This window comes from Lithobates pipiens, unplaced genomic scaffold (assembly GCF_037356315.1).
Source record: "Lithobates pipiens isolate NorthernLeopardFrog02 unplaced genomic scaffold, aLitPip1_a1.2 Scaffold_19, whole genome shotgun sequence".
NCBI classification, from domain to species: domain Eukaryota; kingdom Metazoa; phylum Chordata; class Amphibia; order Anura; family Ranidae; genus Lithobates; species Lithobates pipiens.
The window spans coordinates 418,660,421-418,683,034 of NW_027507764.1; the positions used below are offsets into that span (position 1 = coordinate 418,660,421).

Below are 22,614 nucleotides of genomic sequence, written 5' to 3' on the forward strand. Positions count from 1 at the left end.
GAGCCCCTGCTATCTTCTTCCTCTTCCTCCTCCTCAGAATCCCTGAAGGAGATGAGAGTACTACCCCCTTCGTCTACAGACTCTTCAGTTTCCACCTGTCTGGATGACGACGCCCTGGGGCTGGGCGGTAAGTTCTGAGGCTCGGTCTGTGCGGGAGGGTTTTGTATCAGGATGGACTTGACTGAACTCAAAGAGTTTGTCAGCTCTTTAACCGAAGAAAACAAATCCTTATATTGTTGAGATGTTTCCTCTTCCACCAATTCTCTGATACAATTTCTGCACATTGCCTTCTGCCATGAATCTCTGAGGGGGGTTTTGCAGGAAGGACATTTTCTCTGACCTGGTCTAGCTTTTCCTAGTGATTTTTCCTGAAACGACATACAGGTTTAATTCACTAAAAGCTCTCAACAACCAGTTGCTTAACACCAAGCCAGTGCAGAGACCCACCACCAAACAGACCTACTAGTGAGACCCCAGAACTAGGCTGCAAAAGGTCAGAGCGAAGTCCACCTCTGACCTGCAGCGACAGGCCCCCAAGAGGGGGGAACAAACAAAGACATACCCACAGTAAAGCAGAGGGTGCCAGTGCACCTTACGTACCTGGGCTGGACCGGTGCTGGGGGCGCCTGTCTCCGCCATAGCTGGCTTGCACTCTTCCATCGTTTGAGTGAGGCAGCTATTTTACAAACAGCTCTCATTTTAAATTTTCCCGGCCGCCGCGTCATCAAGGCCGGCCGGAAGCGGAAGCACACGGTCACCTGACCCGCCCCATGACCCCTGCGTTCCAGGCGCTGAACCACGGCGCCACGCCCCCTCAGAGCGCCCGCGCGTCACCGTGAACGACGCCGTCGCCGCCCGGGACCCGGCGCCGAAAACGGAGCCATGCCGCTGACCTGCAGCGGCCTCCGCCAGCAACAGAGCCCTCCCTGCGCTAACAAGCGGACACCGGGCACCCGACGCCGGCACTCCGAGGGTCCTTACTCCCGTGAGATGGCGGGACCAGGAGCTCCAGGAGTCCTCTCCCCGTGGAGATGCTGCTGGGGGTCAAAGAGAAACAACCTGCAACAAAAGGTAAGCCTTACTCCCCTGCAGAGAGTGTAGCTCTCCCTGGTTCAGGCACATGCTTCCTCCAAGGAGGAAACACAATAACTGAAGCCATGGAGGAGGAGGAGGTGTTTTTAAAGTGGGCATGTGTTTCCTGATTGCAAGGTGGAGCTACACTCTCTCCGGGGTTGTCCTGAAAGGCGATTTGAGAAATATGGGATTTTAACTTGTAAAATTACTTGGAACCCCCAAACATATATTTTTTTTAGCAGAGACTCTAGAGAATAAAACGTTGATTGTTGCAATATTTTATGTCACACGGTATTTGCGCAGCGGAGTTTTAAACGCATCTTTTTGGGAAAAGGGACACTTATGAAAAAAAAAAATAAAAAAAAAAATGATGTTATGCCGAATAGATAACAAACATGTCACGCTTTATAATTGCACGCACTCGTGGAATGATGACAAACTATGGTACCTAAAAATCTCAATAGGCGACACTTTAAATTTTGTTTCCGGTTAGTGTTACAGAGGAGGTTTAGTGCTAGAATTATTGCTCTTACTCTGACAATCGCGGCGATACCTCACGTGTGATTTGAACACAGTTTACATATGCAGGAGCGACTTCCGTATGCGCTTTCTTTGCTGCGGGGACGTTTAAAAAAATAAATAAAATCTTATTTATTCTAAAATTAATAAATTGTTTCTTTTAAAAAATAAAATTTTGATCACTTTTATTGTTGTCGCATGAAATGTAAACATCCCTTGTGACAGTAATAGGTGGTGACAGGTACTCCTTATGGAGGGATCGGGGGTCTAAAAGACTCCCAATCCCTCCTTTACACTTCAAAGTATTCAGATCGCCGTTTTCGGCAATTCTGAATATTGTATATATTTTTAAATCCAGCACCATTGGCAGCCGAGTAAACTGGAAGTGACGTCATGACATCGCTTCCGTGTTTACGCCAATGAGACTGGAATGAAGCCGCTTACGGCTTCATTCCAGTTCCTCCCTAGCCACCAGAGGCAGATTGAACGGGAGCCCCGGTAAGAGCGGCGGGAGGAATGTCCCCTCCCGCATAACAGCCGAGCGGATTTTAGCCGCATCGGTTCTTATGGCTGGAAAGCCAATCACCTGCTCTAAAAATCAGTACTGGGATAATGCCTGCAGGTGCGGGACATCATCCCGGTATAACCCCCGGAAGCCGAGTACGCACACCTGCGTATGCTCAGCGGGATGAACCAAGAAATCAAAATAAAAAAGCATAGCAGTCTATTCATTGGAAGCCTGCAATTCATGTAAAATTACTATAAAAAAAAAAAAATGATTTTATTGAAACAGTCATAGCAGGGTAAATTCTGCAAACTTTCTTCAGACAGCCATCCTCAGAACTTATTTTTTTCTCTACTTTTAAAAATAAAAAGTTATTTTACTGCCTCCATTTGTGATATTACTCCTAATTTTCAATCTAGGTGAAGGAAGGCTGTCAGAGAACAGGAAAATATATTTGAAAGCAGGTAGACATTCTAAATCTTCAAACGAACATTCTGTGGCTGGAGTGGTGCTAAAACCAGAAACTCAGTGGACTGCTGCTAAACATCCACTTCAGGCATATACAAGAATAAAGTTGGCATAGTATGCATGAGTGTTTGTAGGAAGCAGTCACAATTTATACAAATGAATAAACTTTAGAATTTTGCCACATAAAATGAACATACACAGCCATATACAGTATACAAACGCGAACCTTTAGTGCATAATTGCAAATATTAGTTTACTATACAAAGACTACTATTAAAAAACCCTCCACATTATACAGCCATTTCCATTTTGATAGTAGGATGAGGATCATAACCTTCAATCTTGAAATCCTCTGCTTTGAAGTCATTGATGTTTTCCACTTGGCGAAGGATTTTCAGCTTAGGGAATGGCCTAGGTTTTCTTTGAAGCTGGAATTTACAGCAAAAAAAAAAAAAAAAAAAAAGTAAAAAAAGGGAAGCTTTTGTATAAAATTTTCACATCCAGAAACACCCAGACTATGAGGCCTCATGCACACAGAACATTTTGAAAACTCTCCTAGAAGCCTTTCCTCCTGGCAGCAGAAATTTAGTAGGGAAAAAAATAAAATAAAAAAAAAGTCGGATGTTTGTAAAAGTGTCTATTATTCACGCCAATGAACTGAATGAATTAACACTCAACCTCTAAAATGCATCTAGTGTTTAGCATTTTTTTTTTCTGGCAAAACTCTGCTGCTTCTGAATGCACTGGAAGTGGGTTTTTCCTGCCTCTAAACACTGCTAAAAAGCCTATGGGGTTCATTTACTAAAGGCAAATCCACTCTGCACTGCAAGTGCACTTGGGAGTGCAGTCACTGTAGATCTGAAATGAGGGGGAAGCTCTGCTGATTTTATCATCCAATTATAAGCAAGCTAAAATGCTATTTTCCTTGCATGTACCCCATGGCCCCCTCCCCCCGATCTACAGCGAATGCACTCCCAAGTGCACAGTAGATTTGCTTTTAGTAAAATAGCCCCTTATGTGTGCATGGACCCATAGGCTAAAATGCAGTAGAGCGTAGCTGGAGGGAAGGAAAGAAACCACCCCCCCCCGCCCCACACACACACCAGATGCTCCCACCTGCATAAACATCCAATGTGCATGAGGCCTAAAAGTGTAAAACATTTTTTTTTACTCAAACACATGACAATTGCTTTCAGAGATCAATGTTTTTTTGGGTAGCATGGCATCAGTGCTAAAAAAAGTTTCAGCCACAAACCTACCTGCTCACTGAAATGTAAGTTTACTTCCATAAGAAATGTAGCTCATTTCCCTAGTCCTTCACAGCTCTCTTTTTCAGCAGAATATATTAGTACTACACTTGACATTTCATGTGTAAACTTACTTGAGTTTTTAATGGTTCAACGTGATTGAGGTAAACATGAGCATCTCCCAGTGTGTGGATAAAGTCACCAGGCTTTGATAAGAACAAAAAAAAAAAAAAAAAAAAAGTGAAATGTCATTAAAGAAGAAAACATATTGCTCCTTATATTTTGTTTAATTCAACATTAAAATAGATGCATCTATACAAAAAAGTTTTATGACCATAGATGTATTTGAGAAACCACCCCTTGTGAACTCCAAGCTTACACAGAGCTATGATCTATACCCACCCCCAAGTGACAGCTGGGGTGCTCAAGCACCCTTGTCAGGCCTGCATAGGCCAAATTTATCAATTTACAACACATGTATACTATATACCACCTTTAGACAGAATAATAAAAAAATTGTATTCAACATTACCTTCAATCCTGTGATGTGTGCTATCATATAGGTTAATAGAGCATAACTTGCAATGTTGAATGGTACACCTAGGCCCATATCTCCAGATCGCTGGTATAACTGACACGATAACTCATCATTGATGACATAGAATTGGCAAAGAGCATGACATGGGGGAAGTGCCATCAAAGGGAGATCTAAAAAATAAAAAAAAAAAGTGATTGTAAGCTTGTCTGATTGAGTGAAGATTCCCAAAACTGGCTTAACCCAAAATTTCTATAGATGCCGAAACATTTTATCTGTAAAAAACACCCATTTACAAGGGAAAGTACATGGGGGGGGGGGGGGGGGGGGGGGGAGGGAGTAATCATATAGTAGTATTTTAAAAATAGACAACCTTTGGGATTCCAACTGCACATAATGATCCTCCTGTCATCCGGATTGTTTTTAATTGTTTCAATGACTCTTTGCAACTGGTCAACACCCTGTCCTGTGTAATCTGTAGGGGGAAAAAAAAAAAATCTGATGTGAAAAACAAAGATCAAATGTGACTATGCTCACCTATGTGCATGTTAATACACATTGAATGGAGGGCACCCAACATGTAGATGCAGAATAATGCATAGATGTGAATATACGTCTTAAAGAGGAAGTAAACCCTGATGGGTTTACTTCCTCTGTCTCCCTGCAAAGGTAAAGCATAATGGGCTACTATGCATCGCATAGTAGCCCATTATGTGTCACTTACCTGTCCCCTGTAGTCCGGAGCATCCATCTTCCGGGCATCGCTGCTCCGGCCACTCAGCGCCGGAGCAGCGATGACGTCACTCCCACGCATGCGCACGGGAGCCGCCACTAACGGCATACGCCGTAGACAGCTGTCACTGTCTTTTAGTAAATATCTCCTAAACCGTGTAAATTTAGGAGATATTTCTTGGATCACAGATAAGCCTTAATCTAGGCTTAGCCTGTAGGTCAAAGTGGTTTGTAAGGGTTTACAACCACTTTAAGGCTCATTTACACTTGCTTTGATGTCACACATTAAAGTGCCTACCGCTTCAACATGCTTTTTTTGAACCGTGGCAAATGCCCTGTGCGTATAGATTTTCTATTTGTTTTAACCGCTTGCCGATCAGCCGCTGTCATTATACTGCAGCAGGTCGGCACGATCCCACGAGCCGCCGTGGCTGTACGTTGGCTCCTTTAAGCAGGACAGCAGGCGCTCGCATGCTGCACTGAGGGGGTGCTGATGCACATGGCCGACAGTCACGATGACCGCCGGCCATGAGCGACCACGGGCACGAGAGGCAGAACAGGACGTGTGTGTAAACACACAAATCCCTGTTTTGTAGGGAGAGACAGATCGTGAGTACCTAATAGCTAGGAATCACGATCTGTCATTTCCTCTAGGTCAGTTCCCCCCCACAGTTAGAAATAAACAATTAACGCCTTGATCGCTGCCTAGTGTTAACCCCTTCCCTGCCAGTGACATTTTTACAGTAATCAGTGCATTTTTATAGCACCGATCGTTGTATAAATGCCAATGGTCCCAAAAAGGTTTCAAAAGTGTCCGATGTGTCCATGTCGCAGTCCCGGTAAACTTTATATAATAACAATGCTATACATCCCCTATTTTGTAGGCACTAGATCTTTTGCACAAGCCAATATACGCTTTTATTACTAAAAATATGTAGAATACATATTGGGCTAAACTGAGAAAAAAATTATATGGATATTATAGCAAAAAGTACAAAATAGTGTTTTTTTAAATTACGCTTTGTTTATAGTGCAAAAAATAAAAACCGCAGAGATGATCAAATACCATCAAAAGAAAGCTCGATTTGTGGGGAAAAGAAAAAAAAAAAAAAAGGACAGTTTTGTTTGGGTGCAGCGCCGCGCAATTCTCAGTCAAAGCGACGCAGTATCGAATCACAAAAAATGCCTGGTCATTCAGCAGCCAAATCTTCCGGCACTGAAGTGGTTAAAGGGGCCCATTAGAACCCCAACTTTGTAACCCCACTCAGCTGTTCCCCTGCACAGCATTACTCCCCACCCACATGGTGAACCCCACATAGTAGTAACCCCCAGCTGTGCTGATCCTCCCCTTCCTATACCATGCTCACCTCCCACTATATTTCTCCCATGCTGTTCACCACCTGTGACATTTACTAGCTTCTCCTGCACCCCCCCCCCCCCCCAGGTCTCTCTAATGTCCCTGCTCACACAATGTGTGCCGTCTGCCAATTGCTCTGCTCCAGACCCCATTCACCTTCCTGCTGCTCCACACCAGATGCGACGTATGCACCTGACACTTCCAGAATAAACACACATGAACCGGAAGTGACTGCTGAGGTCTTTCCAGTTCGCTTGTTGGTTTCCCTGTGCATCCTGGGATCTCATAACTGCAATACCTCCAAAACAAAGCTAATCAAAAATTTCAGGTGCCGCTAACGAGCTTTGTCAGACTTCTAGGGAGACACTTTAAAACACTAAACGACATGTAGTCAAATTTTTGAAGTCAAACAACCCTTCTTCTGACCCCCATTGGCCAGCAGTTGTCACATGACCACACTGACCATAAGCCATTGCACGCTTACTTGTATGAAAGTCTTTGTATTCGGCACCAAAATGCCTCCATTGAAAACCATATACAGGTCCAAGGTCCCCCTCCTCTCGTGAAGTAAAGCCTTGCTTGTCTAAGAAATCTCTAGAACCATTTGCATCCCAGATTTTCACCCCTTTTTCAGACAGCTCTTTTGCATTTGTAGAGCCCTGAAAAAACAAAAAACAAACAAACATTCAAGCAGTAATAAAAAAGGAGATAAATAATTAAGTCCCTAACATGTATGCATTATAACAGGACACTGCATTTTACTGTGTGACTAACACACACACACACACCACTGCGCTTTAGTGGAACTGAATCAGAACGGTACACCAATGCAAATATAGTAGGGTCCAATAGGACTACATTGCAGCACACTGCAAAACATTCTGCATTATAAAATTTGCTGCAGATCTATTTCACTTATGCGGTGCTGCCAGCCTATTCAAAATTGAATTGGCTGGCTCAACACAACGCATGCTTAATGCCACAATCTAGAACTAGATGTTTAGGGCCTAAAAATCCTACAATAAATGAAATTGAGTAGGTAAAAATAAAGAATGAATGTACTTGGAAAAGAAGGCAAAACAATGCCCTTGAACAGATAAATAAAGTGAACAGAGATATCCTGATTGACTAGCAGAAGTAAAAGATCTTTATTCAGATGGGCAAATAGTGCTGCTGTTTAGGTGGTGTGCTGTTCAGCTGCATCTGAACACAGCAGCCTATGTCCTAGGACTGCATACAAAAAAGGTACAAATCTGGTAACGCAGTTTCAGGCTACTCACACTGGTTGATTCGGCCATTCACTTGCAAGGTAATTTTCCATGGAGCTTAATGAAAGAGGGGAAGCTCTGCCGACTTTCAGCATCTAATCACGTGCAAGCAAAAAGAAAAATGCTCTTTCAGCTGCCTTTACCTTGCAAAGCGAACCACCTATTTGCCCTTACCAATTCAACCCCATGGTGTTCATGCATCTAGTTTGGGGTTTGCACAGGAGGCCGGTGCACACAAAAGAGTGAGGTAGTGGATAATGGTCTGAGATACATACAGTATGTGGATTTGTCCCATTATTTAGGAAAACTGAATTGCTGACCAATCTCCCGAATGCGTCAATATTATATACATATACACTACCGTGCAAATGTTTTAGGCAGGTGTGAAAAATAAATTCTATGAATTAAGATGGCTTTCAGAAATCGAAGCGTTTTTATATATTTTTTTTTCTCAATTAACAAAAATAGACAGTAAATGACTAGGAGAACTCCAAATCAAGAAACGCAACTCAATATTTGGCGCCACTAGATTTTGCCTTCAAAATAGCATCAATTCTTGCACACTTGCACTCAGTTATGGAAGGAACTCGGCAGGTAGGTTGTTCCAAACAACTTAGAGAACTAATCACAGATGTTCTGTGGATGCAAGCTGCCTCAAATCCCTCTTCATGGAATCCCACACAGACAGACAGTGTTGAGATGGGGGCAAACCCTCACTTCCAGGACTCCTTGATCTTCTTTACACTGAATATAGTTCTTAATGACATTGGCTGTATGTTTTGGGTCATTGTCCTGTTGCAGATGGTATGGCATAATGGATAAAATATCTGCCTGTATTTCTCAGCACTGAGCTTGACCAAACTTCCAACTCAATTTGCAGAAATGCACCCCAAACTTGGAAAAAAAACCTCCACCATGCTTCACTGTTGCCTGCAAATGCTTATAATTGTACCGCTCTCCAGCCCTTTTGCAAACAAACTACCTCCTGCTACAGCCATATATTTCCACTCATCAGTCCAGGAGCAGCTGCTGCCATTTTTTTGCACCCCAGTTCTTATGTATAGTTGAGTCGCTTGGCCTAGTTTCCATGTTGGAGGTATGGCTTTTTTGTTAACAATTCTTCCACGAAGACCACTTCTGGCCAGACGTCTCCAGACAGTAGATGGGTGCTGGTTTCCCCCAGTTGTGCTGAGGCAGCGTTGGACATCTTCTGATGTCCAAGGGAAGCAAGCATGACATGCCTTTTACCTGCTGCATTACATTTCCTTGGTGGACCACTGCATCTATGATCCTCAATATTACCCATTTCTTTGTGCTTCTTCAAAGGAGCTTGAACAGAACATCTTGAAACCCCAGTCTGCCTTGAAATCTCCACCTTGTGTCTGTGCTCAGTCTTGCCATGGTTTTTGACTTGCGACATGAAATTTCACAACCTCATCACCATAGTAGCAGAGTTTGGCTGTTCTTCACCCAACTGTAAGCCTCCTACACAGCTGTTTCAGGTAATAACGGTTTCAAACTATATATGAAATTGATGATCCTGCTTGATATACATAGTTAATCATATCTGGCTAACCCTTCAAAATCCTTAACTTTGTGCAAGTGTAGGAATTGATGCTGGATTGAAGACAATAGGAGTCACACTGAATATGGATTTGAATTAGATTTTTCTTCTGTTCGCTCACTGTGCATTCTGCAAATTGATCAATACAACTAGAATACATATACATTTTGAAAGCATTCTTACTTTACAGCATTTCTTCACACAGTACTGTATAAATATTTTTATATCACATACTCATTGGCACTCGAGAGTTAACCCCTGCTTAAAAAAAAAAAAAAAAAAAAAAAAAAAAAAAAAAGTTAAAAAAGTGTTACTAAACCCACAACAGTAAAACATGTCTGTATATGCAGCATAGCATGCTTGTTATGCTCACTGTGAAACTTGAGGGATTAATCCTCTGCAGTGTGCAAAAAGGCGTTTTTATCTTGTATGCATAGATCCTTCTCCTGCACTGTCTGAAGAATGCCAGTCAACACAGGCAGAGTAGCCAACCTGCACATGCTCAGTTGTGTCTTATGCTGGAGAGAACATTTAATTGTTCTCAGAGATAGCCAGGTCACATGATATTGGCATTATGCCTGTTGGCATGTATACAGGCTGCAGTGGAAATCACCTCATATTGAACTCTCAGCACGGGAGAAACTGCAGTTTATCACGGGCCGTGGTATGTAGATCAGCCAAAAGGGTATATAGTAGTAAGATGTTAATGTAAAAAGATTTATAAACTGGGTGGGGGGGCGCACGTGGATGAAATGTTTTCATATTACTGGGTTTAGCAACACCTTCAATTTGTTACACACAGTTAATGAATGTTATGCCAAAACTCATGAAGCAGAGCCATGTAAAGAACAAACAGTTCTCGTATGGTGTGTTGCCCATAGTGTATCGTTTGCTCTTGCCACAGATTTTTGGAAGTAGTAGCTTTGATATTATAATTCAGGGGTTGACAAATTTGCTTGGAATCTAGGAGCCAGCTTAAAAAGTTAGGAGCCAGGTCCGTGACGACGATCCGGACCTGTCCCTGGCCTGACATGGAGACGAGTGAGGGGAAGATAGCAGCGCCGTCGCCGCCCCCCCCCCCCGTCTCCAAGTCATTGCCCATAGCTCTTAGAGGGACATTTTAATTTTTTTCAAATGACAATTTTTTTTTCAATTGCATTTTAGTGTAAATATGAGATGTGAGGTCTCTCTGACCCCAGATCTCATTTAAGAGGACCTGTCATGCTTTTTCTATTACAAGGGATTTTTACATTCCTTGTAATAAGAATAAAAGTGACACAACATTTTTTTTTAAAAGAACAGTGGAAAAAAAAAAAGTTAAAATAAAGCAGAAAAAATAATAATTTTTAAACGCGCCCTGTCCTGCCCGCATATAAAAATCGGTGTTCGAACCACACATAGGAGGTAGCGCCGTGATCGGTAGGGCGAGAGCAATAATTCTACCCCAGACCTCCTCTGTAACTCAAAACGTGCAACCTGTAGAATTTTTTTAAACGTCGCCTATGGAGATTTTAAAGGGTAAAAGTTTGTCGCCATTCCATGAGCGGGTGCAATTTTGAAGCGTGACATGTTGGGTATCAATTTACTCGGCGTAACATTATCTTTCACAATATAAAAAATAATTGGGCTAACTTTACTGTTGTCTTATTTTTTTATTAACTAAATTATTTTTCCCAACAAAAGTGCGCTTGTAAGTCCGCTGCACAAATACGGTGTGACAGACAGTATTGCAACAACCACCATTTTATTCTCTAGGGTGTTAGAATAAAAAATATATATAATGTTTAGGGGGTTCTAAATAAAGGGAAGAAGAGGCAGGTAATATAATACAGGCAGAGGAATCTTCATTAACATTGCTGGTTTGTCATACCAACGGCGACCACAAGAGGGCGCCAGATTCCATAAGGAATCATAGGACCGCAGAAGGCCTCAAAGCCGCGGCCTAAATTTTCGGCCGCCGGCGGAACGGCCCGACGCGATCACGCTGGGGGGGTCCACAGACACAGGATACCCCCAGCTGTGCTGCCCCAGGCGCGAGGTCGCTATTTCTAGTCGCCAATGCGACCTGGCGACCGGGTTTTGTCGAGCCCTGTTATAATTAATGATACAATCTGAAAACTGGAGTTAGTACTTACCGGTAACTCCTTTTCCGGTGGTCTTCCAGGACAGCCCTTGAGAGATGGAGCTCCTCCCATCGACACAGGAAACACATTGCCACAGTTCAAAAAGGTGGTCCCTCAGGTCCCTGGTCAGTCATTCACCAAGAACCGAAGGGTGGAACTGCAAAACATAAACCATAACAGGTAATAACATTAGTACATCACTATAATCAAATAAAGGGTGGGATTGTGCTGTCCTGGAGACCACCGGAAAAGGAGTTACCGGTAAGTACTAACTCCAGTTTTCCCAAGTGTTCTTCCAGGACAGACCTTGAGAGGATCCCCAAGTACTTACCAGATTAGGGGGGGGGACCACGGCCTGGAGGACTTTCCTCCCAAAGGCCTGATCCTGACTAGACATTAGGTCCAGTCGGTAATGCCTTGTAAAGGTGGAAAAGCTTGACCATGTGGCTGCTTTACATACCTGCTCCGGGGTGGCACTAGCTCTTTCTGCCCAGGATGCAGACAACGCTCTTGTGGAGTGAAATTTCACACCCTCGGGAGGATCTCTATTCAAGGCCTTATACCCCTCTGCTATAGCTAGCTATGGTTACTTTTGAAGCTTTTCGCCCCCTACGCTGCCCGGAAAAAAGGACAAAAAGGGAGTCAGATTCTGAAAGGATTTGTTACTTTTAGATATTCTAGAATACACCTCCTCACATCCAATAAATGAAAATGTTCTTTCTCATTTGCCGCATTTTGACAAAATGAGGGGAGGACAATATCTTGGGACCTATGGAAGCTAGATGCTACCTTTGGTAAGAACCCAGGGTCTGTCTTTAGAATGACTGTCTTCTAGGATCTGTAGAAATGGTTCCCTGATGGAAAGGGCTTGGATTTCACTGACCCTACGGGCTGAAGTGATTGCCACCAGGAGTACTGTCTTAAATGTAATAAGCCTTAGGGAGGCCTCTGAGATGAAGCTTTCTTGGGGTCACCCTTTGAGCCTAAGTACAACTGCTAAATCCCAGGATGGGACTTTGCTGACTCTGACCGGCTTACATCTAGCGACTGCCTTACAGAACCTAGCGACAAAAGGATTTTCCTGTAAGCGTTCATCTAGGTACACACTTAAGGCAGCTATCTGTACCTTAATAATACTTAGGGTTAATCCTTTGTTTACATCTTCCTGTAAAAACTGTAGAAATATTAGCCGTATTTATGTCACGACTATTCAGCCAGCTATTAAATTTTCTCCAGACTTTTTTGTAGATAGCCCTCGTGACTGGTTTGCGACTCTGTAGTAAGGTCGCAAATACCTCATCTGTCAGGCCCTTACTCCTTAAGATTTCCTCCTCAGTAACCACGCTGAAAGCTTCAGTGTGGCCACCTGTGGATGATAAAGAGGTCCCTGCGACAGGAGGTCCAGTCTGCAGGGAAGCCTTATGCCGCGTACACACGATCAAACAAGCGGGTGGAAAAGTCCGGCAAACTCAAGTCCGCCAGACAATCCCCCCCGTGTGTAGCCTCCGGCATATTTTTTGACCCGAAAGTACGGCGGACTTAGAAGTTTTGCACTCCAATCTTCCCGCCGGACTCGCATTTCGGCGGACAGTCCGGTCGTGTGTATGCCAGTCCACCGTACTTTTGAAATGAGCGGACTTTTCCCGCCCGGAGAAAAGTCCGCTCATTTCGAGCGGGTCTGCAGGTAGGCGGGGCCCGCGAAGGAGACGCCGCTGGATCCGCCACCTGGTATGGACTTAAAGGGGAACCCCAGCGCCGAAAAAAATTGGCGTGGGGGTCCCCCCAAAGTCCACAACAGACCCTTGTCCGAGCACGCTACCCGGCCGGCCAGGAAAGGAGGGGCGAGCGAACGCCCCCCCTCCTGAGCCGTACCAGGCCGCGTGCCCTCAACATGGGGGGTGCCTTGGGGAAGGGGGGGCTGCGCGGCCCCCCCACCCCCAAAGCACCTTGTCCCCATGTTGATGAGGACAAGGGCCTCTTCCCGACAACCCTGGCCGTTGGTTGTCGGGGTCTGCGGGCAGGGGGCTTATCGGAATCCGGGAGCCCCCTTTAATAAGGGGGCCCCCGGATACCGGCCCCCCACCCTATGTGAATGAGTATGGGGTACAATGTACCCCTACCCATTCACCTGTCAAAGTACAAAAAAATAAAAAAAAAATAAAAATAAAAAACACACAAGATAAAATAATTTTCGGCGTTGGGGTTCCCCTTTAAGTCCATACCAGGTGGCGGAGCCAGCGGCGTCTCCTTCGCGGGCCCCGCCTACCTGGAGAGGCGCTCGAAATGAGCAGACTTTCCTCCGTGTGTGTGGGCGAGTCAGTTCATTTCAAAAGTAGGGCGGATAGTACGGCGGACTTAGTACACCGTATTAGTCTGCTCAAAAAGTGCCGTGTGTGGGCAAGTAGCCCGTTTGGAAAGTCCGACGGACAGTCTGGCGGAAAGTCCGCCAGACTAAGTACGTCGGACAAACGGCTACGTGTGTACGCGGCTTTAGAGGCGGACAGTCTGTCAATTGTAGCAACATTGTGAACCATGGTCTCCTGGGCCAGAATGGTGCCACTAGAATCAAACAGGTTTTTTCTGTGAGGAATCTTGCTAGGACCCTGGGAATGAGATGAAGAGGGGGAAATGCATACGCCAGACTGAAAGTCCATGGAGTTTGCAAGGCATCTACAGCCAGGGGCTGATCTCCGCCGTGTTGTTCAGCTCCCCTTTCAGGTGAGCTGCAGAAATGGATACCAGATTGGCTTCTGCCCACTGAAAAATGCGTCTGGCTACCAACATCAAACGAGGACTTCTGGTACCTCCTTGTTTGTTTATGTATGCTACAGCCGTCATGTTGTCTGAACGGACTTGTAGATGGTGACCCTGTATTGTGGGCTGAAAGGCTAAAATAGCTCTAAGGATTGCCGTTAGCTCCTTCCAATTGGAAGAGAAACATTTCTCTTCCGGGGTCCACTTGTCCTGGACCTAGCTTGAGCCAAGGTGGGCTCCCCAGCCCCAGCTGCTCGCATCCGCTGTCAGTGTTGAAGTGATAGGAAGGACCCAATGAACCCCTTTGTTTAGGTTCTCCCTGTCCTTCCACCACCAGAGGGAGCGTTTTATCTTTGAGGGGATCGATACCTCCTCCTCCAGATCTCTGCCCTTTAATTGTTCCAACAGAAATCCCTGAAGGTCTCTTTGGTGGAACCTGGCCCATTGTACGGCTGGAATGGCTGCCGTCATAAGACCCAAGACAGACATTACTTCCCTCACCGTACATTTGGGGCTGCATTGAAGAAAAGATGTTCTCTGCCACATATTCAAAATCTTTTCTTACGGCAGTATAATTTTCTGATCTACAGACTTGATCCAGTAACCCAAATACAGGATCTCCTGTGTTGGGGTTGTCTTGGATTTCTCCTGACTGACAATCCACCCTAATTGACTCAGGCTGAGTGGAGTCAACTCCAGATCCTGAGAAAGACGACTCTCCGAGTGTGCTGTTAGGAGCAGGTCGTCTAGATAGGGAATAATTTAGCTTGATTGAAGCCTCAGTGGAACTAGAGCCTCTCCGAGAACCTTGGTAAAGATTCTTGGGGAGGATGACAGACCGAAGGGGAGCGCTCTGCACTGAAAGTGGTAAACTTGTGTTTATCTGCACTGCCATCCGAAGGAATTTCTGGCATTCCTCCCTTATTGGAATATGCAGATAAGCATCCCTTAGATCCAGGGTGGCCATAAATATCTCTTTCTGGAGAAGATTCTTTATGGAATAAATGGACTCCATCCGAAATCTCTTGTAACGGATGGAGCGATTCAGTGGTCGGAGGTTCATAATTAGTCTGAACCTCCCTGACGGCTTTTTTACCACGAAAATGTGCGAGTAAAAACCGTCTCCTTGTTCCTGAATAGGGGCTGGTGTCAATACCTCTTGATCCACCATTTCCCCTATCAGTAAAGGTAAGGCCCTGGCCTTTTCTGAGTGACTTGGAAGTTTTGTCACCAAAAACTTTGAGGGAGGGCTGCTGTGGAATTCCAGCGCGTGACCCCTTTTTATTATATTTAAGACAAACTCGTTCGAGGTTGTCTCTTCCCACTGTGGAAGAAATTTGCTTAATCTTCCTCCCACAGGAACCCTGACGTCACTGGGGTTTGGGGTCCTGATTGGGGCGGCTAAACAGTATGCCCCCTTTCCCTGTATGTCCCGACCAATGCTTTTTGGGGGTTGAACTCTTCTCTGATTTAGAGGGTTCCTTAAAAGGGACGAAAAAATTTTCTTTGAAAATTTCTTTTTTGCGGGAAAGGTTCTATTTTTATCCGCTGTCCTTTCTAAGGTGGAAGCTAACTCAGGCCCGAAGACTAAGTCTCCTGTAAAAGGGACGCTGCACAGGCGGGTTTTAGACGCCGTGTCTCCCCCCCCCCCCCCCCCAAGTTTTCATCCATACTGACCTCCTTGCTGCCACTGAAAGTGCTGCTGACTTAGCCGTAAATTTTACGGAGTCCGTGGAGGCGTCAGAGATGAAACTAGTGGCCTTAAAAAGCATAGGGAAGGATTTCAAAAGCTCCCCCCTAGGAGTGCCTGCTTTTAGATGTTCCTGCAGTTGTGACAACCAGAACTCCAGGTTTCTAGCTACACAAGAAGTGGCTAGAGCTGGTTTTAAGCCTGCCATAGAGGCATCCCAGGCCCTCTTTAAGACAATGTCTGTTCTCCTGTCCATTGGATCTTTCAGATGGCCCATATCCTCAAAGGCCAGATCAGCCTGCTTTGAGACTTTGGACAGAGGGGCGTCTAGTTTAGGATTTTTATTCCAGACCTCCTCTGGGCTCTCATCAAAAGGGAACCTTCTCTTAACCACTTAACCACTTCAGTTCCGGACCAATAAACACCTTAAGGACCAGAGGTCTTTTTGCAATTTCGCACTGCGCTGCTTTAACTGGTAATTGCGCGGTCATGCAATATTGCACCCAAACGAAATTTGCGTCCTTTTCTTCCCACAAATAGAGCTTTCTTTTGATGGTATTTGATTGCCTCTGCGATTTTTTTTTTTTGCGATATAAATGAAAAAAGAGCGAAAATTTTGAAAAAAAAAAGATATTTTCTTCTTTTTGTTATAAGAAAAATCGAATAAACTAAATTTTAGTCATACATTGAGGGCAAAATTTATTCAGCCACATGTCTTTAGTAAAAAAAATGTCAATAAGCGTATATTTTTTGGTTTGCGCAAAAGTTATAGCGTCTACAAACTAGAGTACATTTTCTGAAATTTACACAGCTTTTAATTTATGACTGCCGATCTCATTTCTTGAGGTGCTAAAATGGCAGGGCAGTACAAATCCCCCCCAAATGACCCCATTTTGGAAAGTAGACACCCCAAGGAAATTGCTGAGGGGTATGTTGAGCCCATTGAATATTTATTTTTTTTGTCCTAAGGGATTGAATAATGACAAAAAAAAAAAATCAAAAATTTTTTTTACAAAAAGTTGTCACTAAATGATATATTGCTCACACATGCCATGGTTATATGTGAAATGACACCCCAAAATACATTCTGCTGCTTCTCCCGAGTACGGGGATACCACATGTGTGGGACTTTTTGGGAGTCTAGTCGCGCACGGCACCCCGAAAACCAATCACCACCTTCAGGATTTCTAAGGGTGCAAATTTTTGATTTAACTCCTCACTACCTATCACAGTTTCGAAGGCCATAAAATGCCAAAATAGCACAAAACCCCCCCAAATGACCCCATTTTGGAAAGTAGACACCCCAAGCTATTTACTGAGAGGCATGTTGAGTCCATGGAATATTTTATATTTTGCCAAAAGTTGCGGGAATATTACAAACTTTTTTTTTTTTGCACAAAGTTGTCACTAAATGATATATTGCTCACACATGCTATGGGCAGAAGTCAAATTACACCCCAAAATAAATTCTGCTGCTTCTCCCGAGTACGGGGATACCACATGTGGGGGACTTTTTGGGAGCCTAGTTAACTAGCTACCTAGCGACACTGATGCAGCGTTCAGAAAAATTATCGCTTAGTGACACTGGCAAAAGGGGGTGAAAGGGTTAACTAGCGGAAATCAGGGGGTTAAAACCATTATTGGGTAGTATATCGGGGTACCTAGCGCTATAAAAACCTGGCGGTGAACCTAAAAAAATAACTAGCTACCTAGCGACTGTAGCGACACTAATGCAGCGATCAGAAAAACGATCGCTTAGTGACACTGGCAAAAGGGGGTGAAAGGGTTAACTAGCGGCAATCAGGGGGTTAAAAACATTATTGGGTAGTATATCGGGGTACCTAGCGATATAAAAACCTGGCGGTGAACCTAAAAAAATAACTAGCTACCTAGCGACACTAGCGACACATGCAGCGATCAGAAAAATGATCGCTTAGTGACACTGGCAAAAGGGGGTGAAAGGGTTAACTCTAGGGGCAATCAGGGGGTTAAATCTTTATTGGGGGGTGATAGGGGGCTACCCTGGACCTAACACTAACTGTCCTGACAGTTTTTACTGTCACAACTGACACTGAATGCATTGATCAGTAAAGAAATGATCAATGCAATCAGTGACACTGTGACTGGGGGGGGAGGGGGGGCGATCGGGGGGGGGATCGGGGGGGGGTTTGTGTGCCTGTGTGTACCTACATGTCAGTGTAGTGTTCGTGCAGACTTACTTTTACTCTTCTCCTCGTAGTCCGGTCAAAAAGACCGCCCCGAGGAGAATGACATCACTTCCTCCTTCCTGTGTAAACAATACACAGGGGAGGAAGCTTCTCATTGGCCAGGAGCGATCCAGAGGGGGTGGCCGAAAACGAACGGCCATCCCCTCATCACGGAGCGCTCCTGCACCGAATCGGACCGCCGTATCCAGCGGGAGGGGGTCCGATGGGACCCCCCACCCGCTGGAAGGCAATCACGTAGATGTACGTGATTCTGCCTGCCTGTGCCATTGTGCTGACGTACAATGGCAATACGGCGGTCCTGAAGTGGTTAATAACCGCCCTATAGCCAAATGACGGCTACAGGGCGGTTTCTCATCTCTGGGAGGCCGTCATATGACGTCCTCCCAGAATTCCGCTCTCGCGCGCACTCGAGAGCATCCGTGACCGCCGGGTCCACAGGACCCGGCGTATCACGGATCACGGTAAACGGGCGTTTACCACGTGATCGCTCCGTCAAATTATATAACATAAACATAACATGACGCCGGTTCCTCCCTCCCCCTCTCTGTACCGATCGGAACAGCGGAGGGGGAAGAGATCGGTGTCAGCAGCGATGTGGGCTGCATCTGCAGTGCCCACATCGCTGCTCACCGAAAATTAACCCCTCAATTCCCTGCAACACCCACCAATACCCTGCAACACACACACCAATACCCTGCAACACTCTGCAACGCCATACTCTGAGATACCCAGCCATAGACACCCCCCCCCTCCCGCCGCCCTCCGGTGCTTCTACCGACTCGCCAATACGATCAAATCCAGAATCTTTTTTTTTTTCAGGCTTCCCAGCTTAGAGATGAGATGCGGGGTCTTATTGACCCCATATCTCACTGTAAAGAGGACCTGTCATGCCATATTCCTATTACAAGGGATGTTTACATTCCTTGTAATAGGAATAAAAGTGATCAAAAAATTTATTTTTGGGGAAAAAAAAAAATGTCAAACTAAAATAAATAAAGTAAAATGAACAATAAAATATATATATTTTTTTTTTTAAAGCGCCCCTGTCCCCATGTGCTCGCATGCAGAAGCGAACGCATACGTAAGTCCCGCCCACATATGAAAACGGTGTTCAAACCACACATGTGAGGTATCGCTGCAAACGTTAGAGCGAGAGCAATAATTCTAGCACTAGACCTCCTCTAACTCAAAACATATAACCAGTAAAAAAAAAAAATTAAATCGTCGCCTATGGGTATTTTTAAGTAGCGACGTTTGGCGCCATTCCACGAGCCTGTGCAATTTTGAAGAGTGACATGTTAGGTATCGATTTACTCGGTGTAACTTCATCTTTCACATTATGCAAAAATTGGGCTAACTTTACTGTGTTTTTTTTTTTAAGCACAAAACTTTTTTTTCCAAAAAAAAAAAAAGCATTCGAAAAATTGTTGCGCAAATACCGTGCGAGATAAAAAGTTGCAACGACCACCATTGTATTCTCCAGGGTGTTTGCTAAAAAAAAACATATAATGTTTTGGGATTCTATGTAATTTTCTAGCAAATAAATGATGATTTTTACATGTAGGAGAGAAATGTCAGAATTGTCCTGGGTGCTCCAGAACGCCTGATGGCACTTCATGCATGTTGGGCCTCTGTATGTGGCCACACTGTGTAAAAGTCTCACACATGTGGTATCACCATACTCGGGAGTAATAGCAGAATGTGTTTTGGGGTGTAATTTGTGGTATGCATATGCTGTGTGTGAGAAATAACCTGATAATATGACAATTTTGTGAAAAAATAAATAAAAATAAAAAAAAAGTCAAAAAAATAATCTTGATTTTGCAAAGAATTGTGGGAAAAAAATGACAACTTCAAAAAACTCATCATGCCTCTTACTAAATACCTTGGAATGTCTTCTTTCCAAAAAGGGGTCATTTGGGGGGTATTTGTACTTTTCTGGCATGTTAGGGTCTCAAGAATTGAAATAAGCCGTCAGTACTTCAGGTGTGATCAATTTTCAGATATTGGCCCCATAGCTTGTGGACTCTATAAAACTTTCACAAAGACCAAATAATATCCACCAATTTGTACTTATTTTTACCAAAGATATGTAGTGGTATAAATTTTGGCGAAAATTTATGAAGAAAAAATTACTAATCTGCTAAATTTTATAACAGAAATGAAGAAAAATTCATTTTTTTTTTTTTTTTTTTTTACAGAATTTTCTGTATTTTTTCTTTTATAGCACAAAAAATAAAAAACCCAGCGGTGATTAAATACCAAAAGAAAGCTCCATTTGTGTGAAAAAAAGGACAAAAATTTCATATAGGTCCAGTGTTGCATGACTGAGTAATTGTCATTCAAAATGTGAGAGCACCGAAAGCTGAAAATTGGTCTGGTTATTAAGGGTGTTTAACCACTTTCAGACCGGACCATTTTGCTGGTAAATGACCAGAGGTCTTTTTACAATTTGGCACTGCGCTGCTTTAACTGGTAATTGCGCGGTCATGCAATGTTGTACCCAAACAAAATTTGCGTCCTTTTCTTCCCACAAATAGAGCTTTCTTTTAAAGGTATTTGACTGGGACGCGAATGGCGGCGGACGTGTAGTTGAGGAGCTCCCGCCGGTCACGGAGCAATCCGTCGCCATCCACCTGCCAACGAGCACAATCTGCCCAGAAAATTGTTGCGCCCGGTCCGCGCTGTGCCGCCACGGGGTCCTGGACGATTTTCCCTCGGAATTGAGGCCTCCAGCCGCCCGGACCTGCCACTAGTTTCTCCGCCGGCCGCCGCCATCTTGGGCCTCCGGGATCGCCTGAAGCCATCGGAGCCACGCCGGCGGGTGAGGTAAGGGGCTGTCATCGGTCCCCTCCAGTTGTCTCCCCCCCCCGCCCGGATCCTATTTGGGGTGGTTTCGAGCTTCCGCGGCCCTCGGGGGGCCCGCGGCCGGCCCCGGCCTAATGCGGCCTACTGAGGCCTGAGGATCCCCAGGGTTTCCTGCAACTGCTGCCCAGAAACGTGCTCCGCGGATGTTTTGGCTCGCATCTGCGGTCTGCCTGCTTGAAAACCCCCCCTCACGGAGGATTGCTTTAGTAGACTTATCTCTCTGCTTGTGGTCCCCCATCCACCTTTGATTGTGACCCCAGCCTGCTCTCCTGGTCCACTACTCCAGGCATCCCCTGCAGCCCTCTGCACACAGACTCTGCTCTGGCTCCCTTGTCTATTCATTTACTCTACTGCAGCAGGGGACTGACCACTTTACATTCCTTCTACCTGGATGATCCTTTAATCCTCTCAGATACTCAGCCACTATACCCCACAGAATTGCTACGGCGGGGGTCACCTTGATCTATCTCAAGATTGTACCTATAGAACCACGTTCTGCTTTATATGCAAGCCCCCCTGAATGATCTGGACTTTCACCTCTAAAGACCTGCCCCCACGTATGGAGAGGTAGGTCGGGCCTATACTCAGCTCCTGGCTCCCCCGGCCCTTCTTTCGGACAGTAAACCGGACTATACACAGCACCATGGGGAAAGACAAGCCCAAAGCACACAAGAGTGGCAATAACCGTCACCCGGGAGGGGATCTCGATGATTATTTTGGCCATGGACGGTCGTCCTCTCAGCACCGACCGGCATCCAAAGGGACGCCGGCCCCTCCATCCCCGGCACGCTCTGAATCAGCTCTGCAGTCTCAGGTGCGTCCCCACAGCCTGCTCTCACACTCTGAGGACACTGCCCTCTCCCCCAGGCTTACCAGAAGCCGCTCTAATGCCTCCCTAGGATCGGGGGATGGATGGGACATGGAATCGCAGATTAGATCTCTGCACAGCTACATGAGGTCTCTACCCACCAAAGCTGACTTTGAACACTGTGTACTCCGGATCGAGGAAACATACCGCAAGGAAATCTCTGACTTGAGAAAAGATGTGGGGGTGCGCTTTGATGATGTGGATAGCACAGTAGATAGCCTGCGGGACACTGTACAATCACATGATCGGATCCTCAATACCCACACTGTCCTGCTTCAGCAACTCTCATACCAACAGGACGACCTCGAAAATCGCAGTCGCCGCAACAACATCCGTATACGGGGGATACCCGAGTCGGTTGACCCCAAAAACCTGCCTGCAGCTGTGACGACTATCTTCAACCAACTGCTCCAACGACCCAAGGATGACCCGATCGAATTGGACCGGGTGCACCGTACATCGGGTCCCCGTACCCCTGACCCCTCCTTCATTCGTGACACGTTGTGCCGTGTCCATTTCTACAAAATAAAGGAGAACATTATGAGGGCCGCCAGCACGCAGCAGTCGATCCTCTTTAATGACGCACCCATCATGCTCCTTCCTGATCTCTCTCGCCAAACACTGGCTTTGCGGAAATCCCTACGACCCCTCACGCAACTCCTGCAAGCAAGACAGATCAAATACCAATGGCGTTTCCCGTTCCATCTTCGAGTGCACCACGCGGGTAAAACCGCTGTATTTCGTACGTTGGGGGACCTGCCTACATTTCTTAGTACGCTTGAACTGCCCCAAGTTGCCCTGCCTGACTGGCCGT

At 45.2% G+C, this 22,614-nt stretch overlaps 1 protein-coding gene across 1 annotated transcript in view; it reads right to left on the bottom strand.

The window, feature by feature from the left end:
• Positions 1 to 2,772: 2,772 nt before the first annotated feature.
• The window catches only part of TYMS (thymidylate synthetase), a 33,976-nt gene continuing 14,134 nt past the window's right edge, over positions 2,773 to 22,614 (bottom strand). Inside the window, exons 4-8 of the mRNA XM_077492544.1 lie at positions 6,922 to 7,096; positions 4,722 to 4,823; positions 4,346 to 4,521; positions 3,948 to 4,019; positions 2,773 to 2,994 (exon numbers count right to left, since the gene is read on the bottom strand). Coding sequence (XP_077348670.1) covers positions 2,857 to 2,994; positions 3,948 to 4,019; positions 4,346 to 4,521; positions 4,722 to 4,823; positions 6,922 to 7,096 — 663 coding nt within the window. The 3' untranslated portion in view covers positions 2,773 to 2,856. The remainder of the gene's footprint in view (positions 2,995 to 3,947; positions 4,020 to 4,345; positions 4,522 to 4,721; positions 4,824 to 6,921; positions 7,097 to 22,614) is intronic.